This window comes from Ornithorhynchus anatinus, chromosome 9 (genome assembly GCF_004115215.2).
Source record: "Ornithorhynchus anatinus isolate Pmale09 chromosome 9, mOrnAna1.pri.v4, whole genome shotgun sequence".
Classification (NCBI taxonomy): domain Eukaryota; kingdom Metazoa; phylum Chordata; class Mammalia; order Monotremata; family Ornithorhynchidae; genus Ornithorhynchus; species Ornithorhynchus anatinus.
Genome location: NC_041736.1, coordinates 17,120,552 through 17,136,433, shown reverse-complemented (window position 1 = coordinate 17,136,433; position 15,882 = coordinate 17,120,552). Strand labels below are relative to the sequence as shown.

Below are 15,882 nucleotides of genomic sequence, written 5' to 3'. Positions count from 1 at the left end.
ATATATACACCGTAGTAGATACACGTTTATATAATATATACATAAAACGACGAAACTTGTGATAAGAAAAACCTTTGGGAGGTTTTATATTCCTGTTTAGCAAGAAATATCAAAAAGATTCTTCCTGCGGTGTTTTGCGCACTACCAACTACCTCTGGGCAGAGATAAAGAAAGATCAGAGTCGTAGAGGAGAGACAGCAAAAATGAATCCATATGAAATGCGGACTTGATAAATGCAGAGAATGGATTCGACGTCACCATGGCGGGGGGGGGGGGGGTTGGCGGTGGTAAATGAACTCTAAGAGTGTTCAGTGAGTGCAAAAGAAAAAAGGGATGTATCTGTGAGAACGACGCCCTCCCTGAAATGGGTTCCCCGGGGGTCTCCATACCCATTATTGGGAATTCCATCCCGGCTGCAGTAGAAAGCAGTTAGTTTTCTCGTTTCATTGTTCCCGCAGGCGCGAACAATGATGAGGGTTAATGCTGATGTTCGTGTTTTAATTGCCCGCTGGCTTTTGGTGGGGAGAGAGACCAGAGACAATATTTTCAGAGCAATAACTTGTTTTTCATGACCCTGTTGTTACAACAAGTTCATTCCGCGACACAGTTATGTCTTTCGGATGGGGATCTTCAGACAGTGAGCGCTAGCACAATTTTGTGGCTTTTAATTACTATTTTGTTCCTTTGGGGGTTTTGAGAGACTGGCGCCTAGGTATGATTACACTGTCTACCTGGTCTCATGGTGGTACCGCGCTATCTTCCGCTAGGTGGCGCAACGAGGCAGCATCATAAATTTAAACCCGAAAATATTCCACACTCCACGAAGTGCATTTTGCTCCCCCAGTGGTTCACCCACCTCTGACTTCGCTTTTTTTAAAAAATGTGATTCCTCGCCTCGGGCCGAAGGGAAGACACCGAACATTTGGCCCCGAGTTCCCATGAGAAAGATGTTCTGCACAGAGGAAGCGTTCGGTAAATGCTGTTGATTGCATTATGCCAAGTGGCAAGAAGCATTACACAATATGGAACTGTTCGGATGTTTTCGTTTTGGAAAGTCCAAACTTTTCATTGATTTTCTGGAAAGGAAGGGAAAAATCATGACGATCAAGTTATTTATTCTCCGACTAGTATCGTTTCTTTGGTTTAATCCCGCTATTAAGTAGGCCTACATCTTCATAATTAGCAAATCGCTAGATGCGTGAAAAAAATGGAAAGTGATGTTCAAATATATTGTCATTAACGGTAATAATACCTTGTATTTAAATAGTTTTCCTTCCACGAAGGAAAAACCCTCTATAGACATTATCTAATTAATCCTCCAAATATCCCCGTAAAGTTGGGTACGCGGCAGGTATTATTATCCCCTTTTTATGGGTAATTTGGGTCAGCCAAAGGAGGCAATTGCAAGGAATAACGCCGGATGTTGTAAGGGAAAAGAGCGACCAGAGTTGCTTTCCAAAAGAAAGTCAGGAGCCGACTGGGGGATTTCGACTGGCTCCATTTGTGAAGAGAGCGGGAGAAGGAGCAGAGGGGAAGAGAATCCCCCTCTCCTTCCAAGCAGAACCCCGGAACGGTGGGTGGTTGGTGGGCACGTCTCTCTTTCTGTTTCTCCCCCTCCCACACACCCCCCCCCCCCAACCCCCCCCCCACCTTCTTTTCCATCGCTGCTGTTACTCGACCGGCGATAGAGTCGCCATGTGACCCCCCCCTCCCCGCCTCCTGTCCGGGAGGCCTATGGAACCCGAAGACTTCGGCAGGACGGGGCGGCCGATTGGCTGTTGCTAGGTGACGTCGCCTGCCCTCACGTGACAAGTGTTAAATGCCCGCCTGGCAGGAGCCAGCTCGGCAGACAATCGTAAGGCCGGTCCGGACCGCTCACCTGCTTCCCCGGCTGCCGGTGCCTGCCCGCCCCTGCCCCTGCCCCTGCTGCCCTCCCCTGCCCTCTGCGCTGGGACCGGGCCCGCTGGGGGAGAGGATGAGTCCGACGGCGGCGGCTGCGCTGAGCGGTCCCCGCTGATCGCCTCCCCCGGCAGGAGGTGGGCTTCCTAGATAATTGCCACATTTCTTGTTTTCTTTTTCTGTAATTACACTGGTTGCCGGAGGGGAGAGGGAGAGACGGAGGAGGCGCCTTTTCCTCCTCCTCCCCCCCCACCCCCCACCCCTTGCCTGTCCGCCGCCGTCCGCTCCGTCCAGTCCTGGGACAGGATGACTGGAGTATTTGACAGTCTGGTGGCTGATATGCACTCGAGCCAGATCACCGCCTCCAGCAGCTACCACCAGCACCATCACCAGCACGGCAGCACCAGTAGCAGCAGCAGCAGCAGCAGCCTTCACAAACCGCAGGAGTCCCCGACTTTACCCGTCTCCACGGCCACCGACAGCAGTTACTACACCAACCAGCAGCACGGAGGAGGAGGAGGCGGGGGCGGCGGGTCGCCCTACGCCCAGATGGGTTCTTACCAATACCACACCAGCGGCATCAACACGGTCCCCTATTCGGCCAAAGCCGGCTACGACCTGGGCTACACGGCCGCCTATGGCTCCTATGGCCCCTACGGAACCAGCTCGTCTCCGCCCAACAACGAGCCCGGTATGGGTAAACTCTATTGCCCCTTTTTTGCGGTTTAATTTAGAGACAAAGAGATAGTCGAAAACTAGTCTGCCTCCAGACCCGGGTTCCCACCGGGTCCCGTGGCGGGGGGAGGACGAGAAGGGGATCCTAAAGGCACAATTTCCTCGGCCATTCATTCGCGCACTTCGAGGCGCAGCGAAAATTTTGCAGGAGTGGGGGTAGTCTGTTGTGATTTTGCAGCGATGCACCGGGGTTAAGGTCTGGCAGGTGGTTTTGTCTTTTCCTTTCCCCGGCCCTCCCCTTTCTTGTTAGTTTAGGATGTTTCTTTCCCCTTTCCTTTAAAGAGGTCGGTGGGCGCCCTCCCGCTACCCTTCTCTAAACGGCCGACCGGTCCCGGGCATCAGCCGGGCACCGCCAACCCTCCTGGCAGCTGCTCTCCTCTCTTGCCCCCGCGTTCAGACGGCCGCATGCCCATCCGCCGTTGCCACATTGTGTTTGGTGCGATTATTATAACGTTTCGTTGCAGAAAAAGAAGATTGCGAGCCCGAAATCAGGATAGTCAACGGGAAGCCAAAGAAAGTGAGGAAACCCCGGACGATTTATTCCAGTTTCCAGCTGGCAGCTCTTCAGAGGCGTTTCCAAAAGACCCAGTACCTGGCCCTGCCGGAGAGAGCGGAATTGGCAGCGTCCCTAGGCCTCACCCAGACCCAGGTAAGAGGGCGCGATGGGGGCGGTGGGCTCCCCGTATCTCTCGGTGCGGTGTTTCCCACCTGCCCGAGCCTCGCAGACGTGGCCGGTTGGGCCCATCAGTGAGGATCTCCCTAAGCCTGCGAGACTTTTCTTCTCCAACCTTTGCTTTAAAAAAAAATCGGAAAAAGGCCTAAATCCCCGGCCACCTCTTCTTACACCTTCACCCCACCTTCTAAGGCTGGAAACGGACCCCACCCCCGCCGAAAATGCAGCCTCCATACCTCTCTCAACCCACGGATATGTCTGCGGGGCAGAGAAGGGATAAGTTAACCGACTTGGGAAAAATCCCAATTTGGGCCTCCCCCTGGATGGAGAGGTTGCAGAGATTGAAAGGCCTTTGGTACCGGAGTCGCTCACTCGGACGGTGACCACTTTGCCTTTATTTCTCCCCCGCCTCCCCCGATCCCCTGCCCTCCAGACCCCCGTGTTTCAGCCCCTCTCCTTCTTGCGCCGCAGGTGAAGATCTGGTTCCAGAACCGCCGATCCAAGTTCAAGAAGATGTGGAAAAGCGGGGAGATCCCTACGGACCAGCATCCCGGGGGCAGCGCCTCGCCGCCCTGCGCCTCGCCGCCAGCCCCGGCGCCCACCAACTGGGACTTCGTTCCGCATCAGCGGATGGGCAGCGGCGGGGCCGGGGCGGGGGCAGGAGCCGGTCCTGGGGCGGGGGGCGGCGGCGGCAGCTCGGGCTCCAGCCCCAGCAGCGGAGCCGCCGCCGCCGCCGCCGCCGCCGCCTTCCTGGGCAACTATTCGTGGTACCACCAGGCCTCCAGCCCCGCTTCCCACCTCCAGGCCGCCACCCCTCTGCTGCAGCACGCCCAGCCCCATCACCACCACCACCACCACCACCATCACCACCACGGCGGCGGCGGAGGAGGGGGAGGAGGAGCCGTCAGCGCCGGGACGATTTTCTAAAACCAGAGGAAGAGGCGGGGAGGGCGGCCCTCTCCCCCCCCGTGACCGCCTCCGCCACCACAACCTTCCTCCCCCCCACGCCCTTTCCCCGACACGGCTCAAAACCTCCCCCCACCCCGGGCCCCTGTTGGACTGGGGGAGGACGGATCCTGGTGGTTTGATGAAAATACGGTCTGTGGCATCTGTTTCTTCACTCCCCCAACACCTCCCACCGGCTTTCTCCCATGCCTGTTGGGTCCGAAAGAGCTGGAGATATTTGCTCGGTGGGTGTCTTTTAGGGGGGACTTGCTGCAGTCCGGGAAATCCTTTCTGAGGGTCCAGCGGGCCCTCCCCCCCCTCCCTCCCCGCCAGCCCCCCACCCTTTTTGCAGAAACGAGAAGGCCCTCCGGCAGTGTTTCCGCCTGGGCCCTTCCACCACTAACCCCCCCACCCCAGCCTTTCATTCATAGCCTGACCTCTCCTCTCCCCATCCCGGGAGACCCGGCGCCTTCTTCTCCCTGCGGGCGAAGTCCAGAAGAGTGACGCTTCACACACACACACTCACACAACCCCCCCTCCTTCCCCCTCCCCCGAGGGCTCACTGTGAACTGAATTGCTCTTTTCTGGAGTCGGTGGCTCGCCCTCTTCCTCCGCCACCCATTTCTCTCCCTGCCACACGCAAAACTCTGGATTTACCCCTCACTGTGGACCTGATCCTTGCCCCGTCTCATCTCCCTCTGCCCCCTCCAACCACACACACTTTGTTTTTTGTTCCCGTGCGTGCGTTGCTGCCCTTTATTCACACCCTACCCCCCCCAGCTGTCCCCGGAAATGCCCCCCTTTAACTCCGCTTTTCCATCTCTTTCTCATCTGATCACCAGTGGAGTTTTTTTATTTTTATTTTTTTAAAAGTTTAGGTGCCTTTGCGGATGACCTCATTTTGATGTTGGGGAAAAATGATTTTTTATATGTGAACATTGCAAAAAAAAATATACGTGTTTAAATTATCTTTTTTAAAATCTGTGCAGGATCGTTTTCCCGCACGCACAAAAAAAAAGTTTGTAAATAAAGGTGTTTGTGCAGAATTTTCCCTGATTTATTTGTATAAAATAATGTATTCATCCTTTCGGGTTCTTTTGTGAACCAACTGTGAGACCTGCCGAATGGCGGTGGCCTCACGTCCTTTTTTTGTGTTTCTCTTCCCCGTGGACAAGTTTCCTCGCAGTTAAATTAAGCTACTGATTTTTTTCTTTTTTTAATTCCTTAAACCTTAAGACGAAAGGTATTTTTTGAGTTATTTATTATGAAAACAACATGCTCTTAATGTTGATTTTACAATATGAAGAGATTATTTAAATAAATTATTGTTTTCATTGTATGTGTGCCGTGTTTCCTGGGGCTCGGGGGTGGCGGAGGGGGGGAATTAGGTGTCCGCGCGTTGGCAGTGCCAGGAGACCGTGGGAGTTACCTGCCTCTTCGACTTGACCCCAAAGTCCGGATGGAAGGGAGGCCTGGAGGGCGGAGGGGAGAGACTGGCAACGGCTACGGCGAGTGGACGAGGCCCGTCGGGGGCCAGGCCAGAAGCCGGGAGGCCGGGAGGCTGCAGCTCCCATCGGGAATGACCGGGAGAGCGGCTCACCCTTCCAGACTCGGCCCCGCCCCCGCCCCGCCCCCCGTGTGCTGGCGCCACCGACCGCTCCGGGCCCGGGACTGTCTCGCCCGCCCCCGCGCCGTGGCTCCGGAGGCCTCGGGAGCCGCAGCCGCAGAGGCCTCCCCGGAGCTACGGGTGATGAAAGGGAATGACCGGATTCAGCCTCCCCCCGCCCTCCCCCTCATCCACATCCTTTCCCTTCCAACCTCGGCCCCGCAAGACCTAACCGGCACGCACAGGCCCATTTGTGGCCCGCGCCCCTCGGGGTCGCGGGGATTTGAAGACAGGGCGGCCCTGGCTTTGGAGGGTCTGTGGGTGGGTGTCACACAAAGGACACACGTTTGACTGCGATGGGATGGTCCTTCACCCGAGCGCGCACGAATTGAACCTCGAACACCCGGGCGGCCGCATATACATAGCCGGCTACATTAGGGATTAAACGATGCGACCAGGGACACTTGCACTCACGCTTTGGGGACAACAGTGAGCGGCCGCGAGTGATTGCATGCGGAAGAGGGTCTCACAAACACGCGTACACAGAGGCAAACATTGGGCTTGCACCCTTTCTGGTCTGTAAAGGACCCCTGGGGCCTGTGCGCACAGGAGGGCTCACACATATCCGCATTCTCACACAGGGTCAGGATCCCGTGCCCAATTTCTCCAGTCCTCACCGGGAACAGGGATGAATCCTGCGGGAGTACCCGGGAGGCGTTTCCGCTCTAGGGAAACCGAATCCACAAGGGTGGGGGTGCCAAGCTGCCGAAAATCAGATCCGGAGTGACCCCGGGGCCAGGGCTTCGCAGGGGTCGCCCTCTATTCCTGGAACGCCTTGGGGAATGTGATGTTATAGCGTACTCTCCCAAGCGCTTAGTACAGTGCTTTCCACACAGCGCTCAATAAATTCAAACGTAAAGAACACCTACCTTGTATAGAGCACTGTACTAAGCGTTTGGGAAAGTACGACAGAAAGAGACAATCCCTTCCCATAATAAACTCAGTCTAGAAACGAACTCGTATTTATTGAGCCCTTACTGTGGGCAGAGCACTGTACTAAGCGCTTGGGAAAATACAATAGAAACAATCCCTGACCACAACGAGCTCACAGTCGAGAGGGATTATTACTAATAATACTAATACTCATCCCTACTCCCTGCCCACTGTCTGACTGCCTCTAAGAATTGATGTGAGAAAAGTGCACCCCAAACAACGCCGCTTCCCGCTGTGGATAAGTCTGGGAAAGCTTTAATCACCCACCCCGCTGGTACAGACTCTGCCCAAGTCCCTACCACTAACCAATCTCAAAGGTCCAGTCCTGAGAGTATTTCTCCCTGGTCACTCTAGACTGTGAACTCGCTGGACTGTGAGCTCGTTGTGGGTAGGGATTTTCTCTTTATTGCTCTTTCCCAAGCGACTAGTACAGTGTTCTGCACAGTAAGCGCTCAATAAATACGATTGAATGATTAGGGGACCGAGAACTGGAAGCTGACGGAAACTCAAACCCCGGGCCTTTCTTTCTATGCCTTTTAGACCTGGACCCTCACTTTACTAAAGAGAGGTAACCAAAATGAACAGGAAATGTTCTGGGAGAAACTGGACCCAGGCCTCTCTCTGATCCCGTTAATGGTTGCCGCCTACTCATTGTCGCTACTGTGGCTCTTGTTCCTCGGTCACTGCACACCGCCCATGTGCTGGACGCACTTACTGCAGCCTCCTGACTAGGGCTCTGGGGTACATCTGCACCCACCTCCCAAACTGGAACTGATTTTTCCCCGGCCTCTGAAGGCTCAGGCCTCGCCCCCCGCCCAGGGATCCCCAAAACAGCTGCTCTTCCCCGGCCCCGGGGGCAGAAGAGTGGGGGTCTAAAGCGGTTGCTTTCCAGCGGCTGAGACCCCCGCCCCCCCCGCCCCGAAACCAGAAGCGGAGAGACGTGGTAGTAAATTGGCTGGTGTCGAGGATCTGCTGCAGACAAGATGATTAAGAGGCCTAAGCCGGAGCGCCCGGGGCAGGGAATGTGCAGCCCAACTTGGGATCACGCAACAGGCCTTGGCATGAGCGGAGCCTAGGAGCCGGGCGGGCGGGCGGGCCAAGCTCCGGGGTGGGCTGGGCCCGGGCCCGGCCCCGGCCTCGCAGACATGCCGGAGTCACCCAACCGGGCCCGGCCGCAGCGCTGCCTCCAGCCGCCCCCGCCCTCCCGTGGGAGAGGCGGCTACGCAAAGACACTGCGAGACAAGAAAAAGGGGGGTGGGGGGGAGGAGACACAGAGAGAGCAGGGAGACAGAGACAAAAGGAGAGGCAGAGGAGGGAAAGGGAGAGCCTCGGAGGTGAAGGGGGAGAGAGCCGGGGAGAAAGAATGGGAGAAAAACAGGCCCGAGCACTGAAACTGGGCAGGGAAGGCAGGAGGGGGAAGAGGACAGAAACAAAGAGAGGGCGGGAGGGGAGGGAGAGAAGGGCTCCGCCACAGCCCGAGGCGAGTGGCTTTGCAAGCATTTCTCACAAGTTGCAGCTCTCTTCAAGACACAGGGCCCTGTGATCAGCCCGGCGCGCAGACATCCCCTCCCCCCCTCCCCCCCCCCGCCGGTGGTCAACGGCGCTTCCAAATGTGCCGATGAAAAATGGAAATGGGAAACAGTGAACTCCGCTTCATCCACTGGGAAACCAGCCGCGGTCATAAAGCCCATAAATCTTCATTGGAATCCCCTTCAATTTGCGCACGTGAAATATCAGACCAGAGACAGGATGTGACAAGCGCTAGGGAAGGAGGGAGTTGGAGGGGGTTGGGGGCGTGGGAGGGGGAGCGATTCTCTTCTGCTCCCCGAGCCCTTACAGTCTCCGCATTATTCCCGCGCAAGAGGCTTTCCTAAACTTGAGTAAAATGTTAATACTAATATTTTGCCCCTTGATGCTTCTCCCTCGTAAATAAACCGACGAAAGCATCTCCTCCCTCTCACCACCCTCAGGCAGCGTTTGCAAACGTTTTTTGAGGGGGGAAGGCAAGCGCTTGCAAACGTTTTTTGAGGGGGGAAGGCAAGACCAATAAATGCTTCAAAATCGCCTCCCCCACGACCTCCCCACTCCCGACCCTCCGCACCGACTGTATGTACGCCTGCAATCCGGGCAGGCCTAGCGAAGGCGGGGCGGGGGGCGGGATGAAAAGAAAGAAATCCCTTGACTCGGCTCGGCACAGATATAAATGTGGGATCGTTTAGGTGGCTTCCCCTCCGCCTCGCTGCAGGATTACTTGCGAAAATTGGAAATATCCGTCTGTGTGCGGAACGGTTTCCGAAGCTGGCGGGGCAGGGTCTGAGGAATGATTGGGTTGGATTTTCACGGGACTGTGCAATTGTGCGTTTGGGCCATGTTGTGTGGATGTGTGTAGAGAGAAAATGAATGTGGATATATAGGGGTGTGTGTGTGTAAATATATATTGTATCGGTGAGTCGCACCGCCTCGGGGAATGTTTACAAACACGAGGTGGGAGGGAATCCGACCAAACCGCTCAGGCCGCGCCGCCCCAGGAAGGCGCCGTTCGTTCTGGGCCGCAGGGCAAAAGGGCAGTGCCAGGGCACAAGGGCACCACAAGAGGAGCCTCGGGGGAGACTCCAGGCCTCTCCTAAGAAGGATTCTCCAACCACCCCCCTTCCACCAAAGCGCTGAATTGGAAGTTGGCTTCCCCCACCTTCCGAGGACCTTTGCAAGTATTTGGTCCGAAAGCTTCGCCAAAGGGTTAGGGGACGCAGGGAAGTAAAGCAACCGTAAATCCCGAGGTGAAAAGTAATAATATTTAAAAAAAAAAAACCCACCACCGAGAAATCCGGAGTTGGGAAGCGTCCATCCATCGCCCCGCCCCAGCATGGGGCCTAGCGAGGTACTCGGGAGGGCCCTGGGAATCCGGGGCGGTGCCCGGGGGTGAAGGGGAGGTGGACCCGGGAGGGACGTGGCACCATCATGCCCACGCGGTGGGGCCGGGGGCCACCACCATCCATCCGGAGTCTTCAAGACGTGGGAGTTCCGCCTTGCGGGGCTTGCGCTTTGGCAGTGATTGCCACATTACAAGATGTTACATTCCGCCCTGGGGCGGTCAGGAGAAGGAGAAACAGAGGGAGGGAGAGAGAAAGAGAGAGGGAGAAAGCCCTTGCCTTTCTAAGTCTATGTAAATTAAAAGGTATTCCCTGGCAGCGCCCGCAGAGGGAGAAAATGAGAAGATCAGCGCCCAGATCGACAGACGGACCTTTTCTTCCCGGGGAGTGTCCTTTTCCTTATTTTATTTGCCACGGCGGGAAAGATGTAACTAGAGTTTTTCCTCGGGCATGGCCGCTTTCCGGGGAATTTCCAGCCCCTCGTTTTGGAGAAGCCGCCCGGTGGTGGGGGGGGGGGGGTCCTGCGGGGCGGGCAGGGGGGTGGGGGGAGATGATGCGGGGGTCGGAGGGGAAGAGGGTGCGGGGAAGGGGAGAGGGCGGGGGTCAGCGGGGGGAGCTGGGCTTGGGCCGGGCTGAGCGCTCGCCCGACCTCCCGCCAGGACCGGCGCAACGTGTCCCGGCTCCAGACCCCCTGCGCTTTCCTCCCACCCCCCTTCCCTCGTCCAGGATCCCAATCCCGGAGGGTGAAGCCGCCGCCGCCTTCCCGAGCCGTGGTGCCCCTCCTGCCCGGCCGGGGTCTTGGGTGGGCGTCCAGAGGCCCGGGACCCGCCCCGCCCCGCACGGGCCCCGCCCCGCATCCCGATCCTCTAAAAGTGCCAGCCCCGGATGACCGGGAGTCGCCGAAGAGTCGGGAAGAGGGCGAAGGGGAAGGTGCCCTGGGCGGGGCGAGCGCCCGGGTTGCGGCCGCCCCTGATGAGGGCTCCCCGACCACCGAGGACTGGGGTTGGGGGTGCACCCCGAAGCGGCTGTCCGGTCCTGGGACCCCATTAACCTCCCCCGTCCCGCCTCCAATCCCCGGCCAACCCTCTGCCCCTGCCCGCAGCTGCTGCCTGCTGTTTTGCCCTCACTAACTGCCCCCTACTCCTGCCCTCTGCCCCCGCTCTCTGCAACTGCCCACTGCCCCTGCTCTCTACCCCTACTTTCTGCAACTGCCCATTGCCCCTTTTCTCTGCAACTGCCCGCTGCTCCTGCCCTCTACCCCTACTCTCTGCAACTGCCCGCTACTCCTGCCCTCTACCCCTATTCTCTGCAACTGCCCCCTGCTCCTGCTCGGTGCAACTGCCCCGTGCCCTTCCTCGGTGCCCCTGCCCACTGCCTCTCTCTCCCCTTGTCTCCAACTCGCTGCCCTCTACTCCTGCCCGCGCAGCCCCCTCCCTTGGGTTCCTAGGACCGGCGGAGGGCACAGAGCGCCTTCCATTGTCACCCCCCTGCTGCTCTGCCGCAGCCGGGGCGGGGGACAGGAGGGAGGGGATGTGGCTAATTAACTCCTGGCTAATTAACTCCCCCCCCCCTCCCCGCTCCGTTACCACGTTGGGTCCGGGGACGCAGCCTCTCCCAGGTAACCCGAGCAGGGACAGCACGAGAGATTAGACCCTCTCCCTGGCACATTTGCGGGGAGGACGGTGAAAATTTGCCATGGGTGGGCAATTTACTCATTTGCCCCTATTAAAAGAAAAAGAAGAAGAAATTCAATTAAAGGAGCTCTGGCAAAGGAGCTATTTGAGGCATGAATGTGTCCCCTAAAGCTGTAGCAATCATGTGGCATTAGACACTTCCGGAATCCTATAGCCAACTTGAAAAATCCCAGACCCCCTTTTTCCCTAATTTTTGCTCTGATCTGTAATTTTATCCACATTTGCACTAGTTTGAGCATTCTGGCTCTCCCATCTGAAAGCCTGCAATTACTATATAATTCTTCGCAATTTCAGATGTCCTAATATGGACTGTAATTTTTGCGCAAGACAATTTCCTGCTATTTCAAGCATCAACATTGTCAAAGTTGTATGTACATAATAAATGGGAATATCAATGCATAGTTTTTAGCATAACATCTTGACTCCTCGATAATTATATCCGTTCGGAGCCTACGCAGAATTAGCCTGAATTGCATGGTAACTGCTGCTGCTTTAAAATTTTTAAAAATTACTCATAATTTTCCCAAAGATTACCAAGATCTCGAGTGCACAATGTCATCAGCGTAATGAAGAGTAAACATTTATGCTAATAATCTGCAATTTTTTTCATCAGCTATAAAGACAGAGGCTATATAGCCGAAAATTTCAGTCATATTCTGCAAGAGCAGAGCTGCGAAAAGGCTGCGGCGCGGAGAGGCTCGCAACGTCTCGGGGGATCGTATGCCACACTGCTCTCTCAGGATAGGATTATTGTACTTGTTTCCTTTTATTTTCCTTTCGGTTCCGTTTGCCTTTCGTTCGTTTGACTTTGTGTTCGGTTTGGTTTGATTTATTTTTTTTCCTCCTCTCTCTCCCGTTCCCTGCCTAGCCAAAAGCCTTACTCGATCCCTGTGATCTGTTGTAGCAAAGAATGTGTCCAGATTAACTGACACAGACTGGGAAGCAGGTAAGGGTGGAAACCAGTTTGATTTTTCTGAGGGTTGGGGTGAGCGCGTTCTGTCGATAAATCTCCCCGGTCGGGGAGTGGAAGGGTGGGAGGAGTGATTATGTATGCACCAACTAATTCTGCCGTCCCAAACTTCTTGTCGGCTATGTCAGGATTATTCTTTTTCCTTACCAACAACAAAAAAAATCAACAAAAAGCCACAATAACTTGGTGTTTCAGTTAGTAGTCAATCCCTGAAGGGTCAGGGGATTGGCAGGGTGGGACGGTGCCACCGTTTTCAGCGGTGGATGAGCGTTGAGTCAACTCAGTGTTGCCTTTCGAGCTGCTAGCGCCGTGGGGTTGGCATCCTCATCGGGAGGAGGGGGGAAGAGGGTGGGAAGAGTCCAAACAAATTGACTGTAAGAGACCCAGGAGTCCCCTTCAGGGTGGGATGCTCCCCAGCGACCGCCCGGGCCAGGGGTACAAACAGAAGAGGGTCGGCTCCCACCTGTTTGGAGGCAGGGGGGGACTGCGGAAGGGAATCGGTTCTTATTTATCCCTGTGAATTTTCTGATTATTTCCATCTAAGGTGATCGGCTTTCTCCTTTTTTCTCCCCCCCTTTCCCCCCTCTCTTTCCCACCGGACCTCGGACTCTTCTCTTCCATGGGGGAGGTTTCACTCTTTCCTCCCCCTCTAAATGCAATTTGAATGAATCGATTTACTTAGGTGCCCAGCGAAGGGGCATTTTAAAGGAGAATCTTAAACTTTTCATGCCTCCGCAAAGAGGGGGTAACCGGGAGCTGGAAAGGCGAGGGGCGATTTGATCTGGTCCAGATGTAGATTTTGTTTTTTAAAGCAATGATGATAATGGTGATGATGATGGTCTGCCGTGAAAACCAATAAAATATAAAAATTGTTCGGAGTCTATTTGAAAATATTTTCTGAATTTGGGAGCTGATGCCCCGCAATTAGGCTGACACGCATACGGGATCCTAGCCATTCAATGATTTAAGAAAGACACGCCAAAGGTTGGTGAGGGTTCGCTTTTTCCTAGGGTCTGGGTGTGTGTGCATGTACGCGTGTGTGTACGTGTGTGTGTGTGTGCATATGTGTGCGTGCTTGTGTGTGTGTGTAAGAGAAGATATTAAAGAGGTATCTGTTGTTTGGCAATTTTGCTAAGTCTGTCTTCATTACTTCAACATTGTGCATTTGCTAATTTGGAAGCCCCTTCCCATTGACAGTCCTGCTCCATACACCTGCAAGCAATTTGCCGAGCTCCAGTATAGGAGAATTGCAGAGATGGCAGCTCGCACCTATTTTATTTTTTTTTCCTTTTCTCAATGCACAGCAAATTTGGCTTTCAGTGCGTTATCTCTTTTGTTAATGCAAAAAGATTCCCTGGGCGAAAAAATTGCTCATAATTACCAGAGAGATGGGGAAACTGCATTAGAATAAATAAACCTGAAATTACTGTAATTATGTTGTGTTTGATGGGCTCGGCTTGTAATCAAGAAGAGAATACAGTGAAATGATGCTGACCCTCTTGGTTTGCAGCTGTACGCGCACTTTGGGGGCTTTTTTTTTTTGCAGAAAAGAGTCATTTTGATAATCATTAAGCTGTGTGTAACCTATTTCAGAAGTGTTTTAAAATGAGGTTCACATTTTTTGAACAAGGAAAAAAAATCCCAAAATTGCATTTTGCCATTACAGACTCATACATAAGGGAAGGTTGTGTTTTCTAAGTGACAATTTTAAGACATAATATTCGAAATCAGTATTTAATCATTGTAATGAGGTATTGTTTAAATATAACCACCTTTAGATTATTCATAGTTTAATTAATATACTCATTATGAAAATCTTTGAATCAGATATTTGATGAACTACTTGTCAGTAACAAGGCAGCATTAATTAGGCCTATATTGAGATTAACGTTTTTAAAAAGTACAACCGCTTATAATTATAATAGAGCCTAACTAAAGACCGCCTTCCTGGAGATAAAACTAATAATTTCTCTATTTGAACTGTTAGCAAGATATTATTAAATTAGTCTAAGCTAATATCTCAAAGTATTAAACTCCGCTTGACCAAACAGATTCTGCCTATGGCTAAAGGCGTGGCGCCCGGTTGCTGTCTGCGAGGATAAAAATCCTTTTTGCGGGATCGTCACCTGCCCATAATCTCGTTTGGCGGCGGTGGTGGTTGGTAGTGGTAGTGTTGGCGACGGTGGTGATGGTGGCAGTGGCCACATCGACTCAGTCTCGCCTCCCTGGCAAAGCCGGGCCACAAGTTCTACTCGCCCATTGGCTGGGGTTCCCCGGCTTTGGCAAGGCCCCGCAAAAGCAGAAACGGGGTGATGGGGGTTTGCTGGTTCCTCTTCTTTTCGGTGTCCCTGATTGCTTGCAGGGATCAATGATTCCCCCCGTCAATGGGCTGCCTGAGGGTCCCGAGGCTCCCGCCCGCGACTTCCCCACTTCAGGTGGCCCTGCCGCCCTCCCGCCTCCTTCCGAGCAGGGAAACGTTTGATCGTTCGTCCCCGGGAATTGAAGAATGGGTGCGTGTCTCCACCAAAAATCAGTCTGCCCATAGAGCCGGAAATCCTCCCAAAGCCCAGCCTGAGCTTGCAGATCCAGACCCAGACTGAAACCCAGCCACCGGAATCAAAACCATCTGCCACTCCCCGACCCCGACCCCCTCCTCCGCACCAACCCAGTCTGGCCCGGTAGGTTTGCGAAAACGCGGGGCCCCGAGCCTTCCCGGGCTCAAGGAGGATCCAGGCCTGGTCCACATCCCTGGTCCACTGGCCTGGGTGGATCCGGACCAGCTCAGGCCAGGCCGGGCTCAGGGCAGATCCAGGCCTGGTCCATGCTAGAGTCTGGGCAGATCCAGGCCTGGTCCACCTCTGGTCCACGCTAGAGCCAGGGCAGATCCAGGCCTGCTCCATGTCTGGTCCACGCTAGACCCTGCGCAGATCCAGGCCTGGTCCACACTAGAGTCAGGCCGGGCTCAGACAGAGGTCAGGTTGCCGAATTGTACATTCCAAGCGCTTAGTCCAGTGCTCTACACATAGTAATTGCTCAATAAATACAATTGAATGAATGGATCCGGGCCCAGGTGACCCCCGGACAGGGTTCAAAGTCAGACCCAGGCCGGACCCAGGGCAGCACCCCGACCGGGCTCCCACCCTTCCACAAAGGGTGAGGCAGAGACCGGGCCTGGAGCCCGCTCGGGGGGCCGAGACCCCAGGGGGCTCCCCCCGGGTCTGGGCAGATTGGACAAGGGACGAGGATGTGCGGGGTGTGGGGCGGCCTGGGTCCTGACGACCCCGGTGCAAAAGACCGGGGCCCGGGGGAGAAGGCGGACCATGGGCGCCTGTCCTGCAGCTGCCCTCGCTCGTGAGGGCCCGACTGCCTGGGTCCGGACCAGGGCGACCCCGCTGGCCTTGGCGCTAGCCAACCTCTTTCAAAGCCCGCGGCAACCACGACCAAACATAGGTGGGCGAACGCGGAACACGCGCGAACAAGCCCCCGCCAAGTCCTTG

At 54.9% G+C, this 15,882-nt stretch overlaps 1 protein-coding gene across 1 annotated transcript; it reads left to right on the top strand.

The window, feature by feature from the left end:
* The first annotated feature begins 1,963 nt into the window (after nt 1-1,963).
* On the top strand, nt 1,964-4,607 carry DLX2 (distal-less homeobox 2). Its single transcript, XM_007671337.3, has 3 exons — nt 1,964-2,590; nt 3,099-3,283; nt 3,779-4,607. Exons 1-3 carry the CDS (start codon nt 2,206-2,208, stop codon nt 4,232-4,234), a joined length of 1,026 nt encoding a protein of 341 aa, XP_007669527.2. The 5' UTR covers nt 1,964-2,205; the 3' UTR covers nt 4,235-4,607.
* Nucleotides 4,608-15,882: the final 11,275 nt, after the last annotated feature.

Excerpts from the sequence above, each read along its gene's own strand:
- DLX2 (XM_007671337.3), top strand. The coding sequence starts at position 2,206 with ATGACTGGAGTATTTGACAGTCTGGTGGCTGATATGCACTCGAGCCAG. Across the intron at positions 2,591-3,098 it reads TCCGCCCAACAACGAGCCCG|AAAAAGAAGATTGCGAGCCC; the intron begins GTATGGGTAAAC and ends GTTTCGTTGCAG. Across the intron at positions 3,284-3,778 it reads TAGGCCTCACCCAGACCCAG|GTGAAGATCTGGTTCCAGAA; the intron begins GTAAGAGGGCGC and ends CTTGCGCCGCAG.